Source organism: Piliocolobus tephrosceles, chromosome 4 (assembly GCF_002776525.5).
Source record: "Piliocolobus tephrosceles isolate RC106 chromosome 4, ASM277652v3, whole genome shotgun sequence".
NCBI lineage: Eukaryota > Metazoa > Chordata > Mammalia > Primates > Cercopithecidae > Piliocolobus > Piliocolobus tephrosceles.
This window is the reverse complement of record NC_045437.1, coordinates 40,486,807-40,494,996: the sequence shown is the minus strand read 5'-3', so window position 1 is coordinate 40,494,996 and position 8,190 is coordinate 40,486,807. Positions and strand designations below refer to the sequence as shown.

At 41.5% G+C, this 8,190-nt stretch overlaps 1 protein-coding gene across 1 annotated transcript in view; it reads left to right on the top strand.

Moving 5' to 3' along the window:
* Nucleotides 1–4,253: 4,253 nt before the first annotated feature.
* The window catches only part of PLCXD3 (phosphatidylinositol specific phospholipase C X domain containing 3), a 190,526-nt gene continuing 186,589 nt past the window's right edge, over nt 4,254–8,190 (top strand). Inside the window, exon 1 of the mRNA XM_023216411.2 lies at nt 4,254–4,471. Coding sequence (XP_023072179.2) covers nt 4,369–4,471 — 103 coding nt within the window. The 5' untranslated portion in view covers nt 4,254–4,368. The remainder of the gene's footprint in view (nt 4,472–8,190) is intronic.

Below are 8,190 nucleotides of genomic sequence, written 5' to 3'. Positions count from 1 at the left end.
AATAAACTTTAAATTCCTTACTTTATTAAGTTTCATAGCATCTTCCATTTCCTCACCTCCAGGAGAAAATAATCATTCTTTATATTTCAGAAAAAGATATGAAGAAACGCACAGTAATTGACTGGGAAGACCTGGATTTGAATCACCACATTCTGTAACTGGTGATTCCAGCCAATAGATTATATTCAGTGAGTGTAAATTAGCTTGTTTAGGGCTGACATATAAAAGGTAGACTAGGGGAGGACAAGAGAGATAAGACAGAAAACTCTGCAGGGTTAAACTGGTGGTGAAAAGAGAGGGTCATCACTTTTTTCTACTTTGAATTTAAGTACAAAAGCATTTTTGTCCTTAAAACACAGAAAAATTCTTTGGGTGGAATATCTAAATAAAAGTTGTATAGTAAAAAAATTTGATTATTAATAGTTAATTTCACAAAGGTTCTTTATTGCCCTTTTGGATATGTTGTAAGTCTGACTCTGTAAGTGTATATTTTAGAATACTGTGTTTAAAAAAATAATTTGGCAGAATTGTTTTAGACAAAGTTCCTCTTTCAAAATATTATTTGACTAAAATGTGTTCTAAAGTTTTCTGATCTACAAGAACCCTTGCTTTTCAGAACATAATTCAAAATAAATCCAGTTACGAAAATAAAATATATATCTCCAATGATTGAGGAAGATTATGAAGTAATGGAAGAACATACATGGCAAAGAGTTATGTATTTTTATGGGTGGAGGAGGATATGAAGTAAGAAAATGTTCCAGATGAGTATCCATGTTCATCAACTTTGCGTAGTATGAATTTGATGGACAGCAGAGCATTACACAAACAACTTTTGGTGGTAGCACGAAGCCACTGCAATGAGTCATTTTTCTCTTTTCATTTATGCCTAAAAGCATTTGATTCTCAGAGGTAGACTACTATTAATGACATAATTAAAAATCCATTGGTGTTTTCTCATCTGTTTTGTGGGGAAAAAAAATGTTGGTCTATATATTGAGTTGTCTGCATGAATTAAAAATTGAAAGTAGGCCAGGCGCTGAGGCTCACGCTTGTAATCCCAGCACTTTGGAAGGCCGAGGCGGGCAGATCACTAGGTCAGGAAATCAAGACCATCCTGGCTAACACGGTGAAACTCCGTCTCTACTAAAAATACAAAAAATTGAGCCAGGCATGGTGGCGGGCTCCTGTAGTCCCAGCTACTAGGGAGGCTGAGGCAGGAGAATGGCGTGAACCTGGGAGGCGGAGCTTGCAGTGAGCCAAGTTTGCGCCACTGCACTCCAACCTGGGCGACAGAGTGAGACTCCATCTGAAAAAAAAAAAAAAAAGAAAGAAAGAAAGTAAATATTACATGCCTCCTTTTGCTATTTTGAGCAGCTATATAAATGAGAAAGAATCATAAAGAAAATAAAATGATAGAATAATAGAGTCAAAGGGGGCTTTAGAGTTTGGTAGTAACTTCTAGTTAATTTGCAAGTGGGTTTGATGGTTTATTTTATATGTCAACTAGGCTAGGATGTGATGCCCAATTGCTTGGTCAAACACTAGTGTAGATGTTGCTGTGAAGGTGTTTGTGGATGTGATTAACATTTATAATTATTTAACTTTGAGTAAAGTGCATTACCTGTTATAATGTGGGTGGGCCACATTAAATCAGTTGAAGGCCTTAAAAACAAAGACTAAAGCTATCTGAAGAAGCAGCAATTCTGCCTCAAAACTGCAACATACAAGTCCTTCCTGAGTTCCTGGCTGCTGGTCTGCTCTGCAGATTTTGAACTCAAGACTGCAGCAACAATTCTTATCTCATGTTCCAGCCTTCCAGTTTGCCCTACATATATTGGACTTGCCAGCTCTCACAATCATATGAGAGAATTTCTCTAAACTAAATCTCTTTTTCTCTCTATATACTACTGGTTCTGTTTCTCTGGAGAACCTTGATTAACCCAGTGACAAAATTAAAGCCCAGAGAAATTACGTGATTGTTCTAATGTGTTTTAATAAATGGCAGCAGGGTTGGTTATAGAAAGATGGAGAAACTGGGTCATATAATTGCCCAAAATATTGTTTATAAGGTTGAGAAAGAAATTCACAACTATCAACTTTCAGGCCGTCTTTTTTCATGGGTTGCAAGCAGAAAATGATAATAACTTATATTAAATCAAGACATTTAAAATCCTGAAATCCAAATCAGATGAAACACGGAAGGGATTGTTTGTTTGTTTTGCCAAAAGATAGTATGATTCTTTAGAGAGGGAAGTTTCCTTACCATTTAAGGTGGTTTCATTTTTAAAAAAATGCTTTGTAAACTTTTAGGGCCACATAAGCTCAGTATACTTTAACAGGGTACGTTTCTAAAATGTGTCTTATTAAAAATATACCCCAGATTCAATAATTACTTCGTGCTCTTGAAAAAAATATTTCATAAGTATAGAAAAGACGAAGAGTGGTCAATACACATATCCTGTTATCTTAAACATATACGCACTCTCTTCTGGAAGCTTCACCACAAATCTCTGAGTTCTTATTACCACTTTATAATGGAGAAAACTGGGGCTAGCAGAGACTACAGGACTTGCCCAAACTGCTCAGAGACAGAGCAGCTGACTGCTAGATTTGAACTTTCCTCATTGCCCTGCAATCATGCCCTTAGATCACCAGCATTAGGTGGTGTTTGTAGGTTTCTTACAGAAGGGTGGTGTTTGTAGATCTCTTTGCCAGTAGTCCTATAGTAAGTTGAATTATCATCCTAATTGAAAGGATCTGTGGATCCTATTGTACTAGCATGTATATTAAGATTTATTTGGGGAAAAAATTTTCAGTACATCTCTTCCTCATCATTAAAGATAACTGTACCATGTCGTCTTGAAGGTATGAATTTATTTTACAAGGGAGATGGAAAATTTGATAACCAAAATGAGACATTACCCGTCCTCTATCTTTCCCATATTGCTCCCCATTTGGGGGTGAATATTCTCAGGACTTAGCATCATTACAGGAAATAAGCTAGGCTCTAGGTTTTTTTCTTATTTTTTAATGCTATTTGGGATTAAATGGATTCACTAACCTTGAATAATTATTGTCATATTTTATGGCTCTCTTTGTCTCCTATGTTGATTGTCATTTCCCCAATCTAATAGCATTTCCCATAGAAAAATAAAAATTTATACAACCCTGGCATGAAAGAACAGAGGTCTCTTTATTGCATCTCCATTTCCTGGGTTGCAAAGGCCCAGTACACTTTCAGTTCATCTCCTGTAATTCCTATTGAGGCCACTGCTGTTCTCATTACATTTGTAAAACTTCATCTCTCTCCTTCTACTCATCTGAGAGCAGGTGGACCCAGACAGTTCTTTGGAGGCTCAGTGAGTGATTTCTCTTGAGAGAGGCACATCTTTCCAGTCTACAAAGAATGAAAATCCAGACAGTTACATAGATCACTTTGAATGGTACCAAATACATTCCAACAAATGCTACTGGCAATAATTAGAGCATGTCACTGGGAGATGTGGTGATTTTCTTCCAGCATAAGACTCCAGTCTTACCCTGAGTGCCATGAAACTGACAGGACAGAGGCAATGTTCTCCATAGAAATAATGTAGACTTCTCATGATCTGAGAAAAGAAGGGGGAACAGCATTTCTTGACTTAGAAATGTCTGGAGCAAGGTACCCAGGATTAGGTGGGAACCACCTAGAATTTACCATGCCCTTCACTGACCCACACTTACCAGATGTTTCACAAAGTAGGCAAAAGAGTGAATAAAGATCATAATTCTTTAATAAACAGGGTTGTGGTCTCTGGGTGAGGAAAGGTATAACCTGTTGTAGATTACAAAAAGGAAAGCTCTTTGATAGCGATGGAAAGCCCTGAAAGCCAGCATGAGAAGTCTGTTCCTCAGGAAGCAGTAACATCCCAAAGTCTTTAGGTTCAACTGCAAGACTGTCTTTCGTACAAACAGGACGAGAAAGTCACACCAAAGGGCGGAGCAAGCCATGGGCAAAGCAGTTGGGAAAAAAAATGAATAGAAAAGAAAAATAAACCCGGGAAAGCTGCAGAATGGCGAGGAAAGGCAGAGACGCCTGGAAAGGGTAAGACGGGAGGAGGGAGTTGGAGAGGGAGGGGAGAGCGGAGAGAGCAGAGCACCGACGTCAGGAACAAAAGCTCCAGCGGAGTCTGGCGGAGGCACTAAGGGAGCACGGGGTGTTTTGAATAATTATTAAAATTAGCATGTGTCTGCGCCATCCTGTGGGTGTGGCGCACAGAGGAGTGTAAACTCTAGCGGGGCTGGAGAAAACATTGGATTAGCGGCAGCAGCCTGCCAACCTGCCCGAGGAGTGCTGGGACCAGCGCGCTGCACGCCGACTGCACGATGGCCTCGTCTCAGGGGAAAAACGAGCTGAAATTAGCCGACTGGATGGCAACTCTGCCGGAGAGCATCCACAGCATCCCCCTCACCAATTTAGCCATTCCAGGTAGGCGCGCAGGGGCTGCCGGCTAGGCGCTCGGCGCCCGCTCCACCTGCCCCGCCCTGCTTTATCTGCCACTAAGTGGTAACTTGCCACGATGCCCGCGGGAGGGAAACTCGTCTTCCAGGGTGGGTCTCAGGCTAGGCGAGCCCGTGCCGGGTAGCCTTGGGCTTCCTGGCGTTTTCCAGACCTCTAAGGACCGAGGCGCTAGAGTCAAGGTGACTGCTTTTATCCTGGGCGTTTGAAGCAGGTTATATGCGGAGGACTGGGGCAGAGGAGAAGCTGAGCTCCAGGATGGTGCCTCGTGACCCCCTCCTATGGTTTCCCCTGCAGATTTGGGGGAGTGGGAGCGATCTCTGGGTCTGTGGGGTGACAGTGTGCGGCGAACGCGAGCCAGTGTCAGGAGCTCGCCTCCGGTGCAAGGACCTGAGTCTATCCCTGGCATGGAATTGAGCGGATTTGATAGATTGTCGGCTAGAGTCATTAATATTCGTCCCCAATCTCCTTTAAAAAGACAAAGCGCTTCCCGAAGAGTGATGAAAGTTCAGGGACCAGAGGCGGCGCGATAGCTGCCCTTGAAAAGGAGCCGAAGGGGGCGACGGGCAGAGGGCACTGTTGCGTATTTGCATGGACCCCGGGGGCCTGGCCAAGTGGTTGCCCTCTGGAGTCTGGTCCCAGTGCGTGTTCGCAACACACTTCGCCCAGGTCAGAAAAGCAAACCCTTGTGAACCCTGTGTTTGCTGCTGGGGACAGAAGCTGGGCAGGGGAACCTGGGTGACCTCCAGCGGAGGGGTGGGATTAATAGGCAAATTTTAGGGAAAAGGTGACTGAGAATGTGTCCAGACAGCCTAGAAGGAACGAAGCGTGGACAAAGCGAGGAAGAGACCTGAGGGATCAAGAAGCTTCGGCTTGAGGTGTGCGACTTGGACCATAGACTGGGCAGGCTTCTAGGGTGGGAGATTCTAGCAACCCCCAGATCAGGTATCCAGGAGTGAGGGTTGTTTCAGGACAGTTTACAACAATGACAGCTGGGGACACGGCCATACTTTATTAGCAATTTGGCTATACAGTTGGGCTACGGGAGCACACACCTGATCTTTTCAGAGCTGGGCTGGAGGGCAAATTACTCACGAACAGCCCACTTCTGGCCCTGAACTAAGCTGGATTATTAAATTCAACGTTCTGGTCTACCTCCTCTTGATCTGCTCCATCCAGCACCCCCTCTCAGCTATTGGAGGAAAACATAATAAAGAACAAAACACAACAAAAACAAAAACAAAAGAAGGGTTATTTTGAAAATCACTAGATGCTTCAACCAACAGTGCTGCCATTGATTAGTCCCTCAAATCAATGGTTGTTAGTCAAGTGAATATTTGACAGCAATGGCAGGCACAGTCTCTGCTACAAGTGCTATCCACAGAAGGAGCTGTCTCCTTTTGTCCTTCTTCAACAGATAGCTTCCTAAGGGCCAGGGATCTCCAAGGAAAAGAACCAACCCGAGGTTCTCCATGCAGCACTTACTCTGCTACCTAGGTAAGCCTGGGGATTGCTCTTTTCAAGGAGACAGTAGAAAGCACAACTTTGGCATAACTCCATTCTGTCTTCCACAGGCATTCCCATTCCTTTTCCTTCTTCATTTTTATTTGGATTTTTGACAGTTTCTTTCACATGGTCTCCTCTGAATGTTTTTATATGCATAGAAGGTAAGAAGGGCAATCACTGTGATGCAAACCTTCTGGCAAGTCGCTCTCTAGAGATACAGGATTAAAAGCCTAAGTTTGCTTATCTAGTTTTGAGAGATGGTATGATACCTTTTTGAGTCTACCTTACATTTCCGTAATATTTCACTTTCCAATCTCTGTTATGTACACCAGCTCACATAATCCTTCCAAAACCCCATAAAGCAGGCAGTGCTGGCACTATTACCTCCATGTCACAGATGAAAAAACTGAAGCTAAGCGAAGACAAATAAGATCCCTATCAGTTCAGGGATCTGACCCCTTAATTGGACCTTTGGGAAGATACCCTATGAATTTTGGAGGGAAAGGCTTTTTGATTTGTATCTGGATGATTCAGCAGCAACTGTGACTAACCAGGGTTAAGAAACAAGGAAGAAAGCATTAGTGGGAACAGAGTAATTTTCCTTTCCTCCCATGGACAAAATAAAAACCTGAAGTGAGAGATTTTGGTATCTGGGTGATCTTAGAGTACAGCCGTGAAGATGATGATGGCATTGGGCTTCCATGAGAATTTATATTGTTTTCCCAGCTCCTCTTGGTATTACACTCAAATGGATCCCCTGTAAAACTTCTCCTCACTCCAATACTTGTAAGAAAAAAATAGACACAACGTATTTCATCAAATCTATACTCCTGAATACCCCCATGTTTCTGTAAATTGGTTTGGAAGATCCACACATGTAAAAAACCAGGCTTAAAAACAGGTTTGGCACCTTTTTGCATTATTCAGCACTGAGAATTTTTGGAGGAAAAAAAGATATTCAAACTTTGATAGAGAAGACTCATTGGAGACTATTAAACACTAATGGAATAATTGCCTTAAAATCATGCTAATAGCTTCCTGGCTGCTACATGTTTACTTGGCCAGTTGCTACAGCTCAAATTAAGTAATTATCTCCACCATTTAAAACCACTCCTGGTGCACCACACAAGTGTTTCTGTTGAGGGGAACTGCTGCTCAGTCATCCTCAAAGCTTCAGGTTTTCTTAGGTAAAGCGGCTGGAAAAAAGAAGAGCTGCCTAATTATAAGGCTATCCACCTGGGGCAGCTGACCCAGATTACCCAGAGTTACAGCAGAAAACAACGTGCAGCTGTGTGATATTCCCCACCAGAGCACAGTTCTGGTGTCTTTAAATATTTCTCAAATCTCTGCATTTTGAATACTTTCAGAGTAATCTCTCAATAGCTGTTTTGCATTTAAATGGCTCCATGATATGATTGATATTGACTGGACTGAGGAATTAAATTAGTAATTGGTGTTAGTATTTCACTTTGAATTTATTTTTTAAAGAAATGACACAGCCAGAACACATTGACAGTTACTCGAATTTCAGCCTTGTTTATCATTTCTTTCTCTCTCTGACGGCACTAAACTTAAGTGTTCATTCATGCATATTTGTTTAATAATGGCATTTTGGATTATGAATGATTCTGCCCTTCACTATAAGCAGGTGAGAGAGCATAAACAGAGATGGGAGCAGGAAGACAAAGTATAAAATTTAGGCAAAAGTGAGACTGATGAAAATTCAGTTTCTCTGAAGCAGAGTTCTAACTCTGTAATCATGGTGGCTCCAGAACTATTGTAAAGATGTTCATCATGGGAACAAGTAAGGTGTTGGTAATCTGCATGTGTGACAGAGAGTCATTCTGTCCAAAATCTAAAAGATTGGAAAGGGTTCAACCCATGGGAGGGGTCTGCTTTGTGTTCTCTAATATGTGATAAAAATCTTTTTCATATAGTGTAGTAAACTGACCATGTAATAATAAAATATTGGCCAAAATGTTGTGGGACTGGAAACTCAAAGAATCTATGTTTTCTTCAACAGGGAATTGTTGATTGTACTTTAGATAAGGAACACAGAAATGCTTTATAAATCAATAACTGTGCCTGTGAAATTTGTTCATTTCCTTTAGAAAATGCAAACATCAATGAGAAACAACAGGTTCACTAAGGGAAGCTAAGTGTTTAAACAGCTCTGAGTTTAA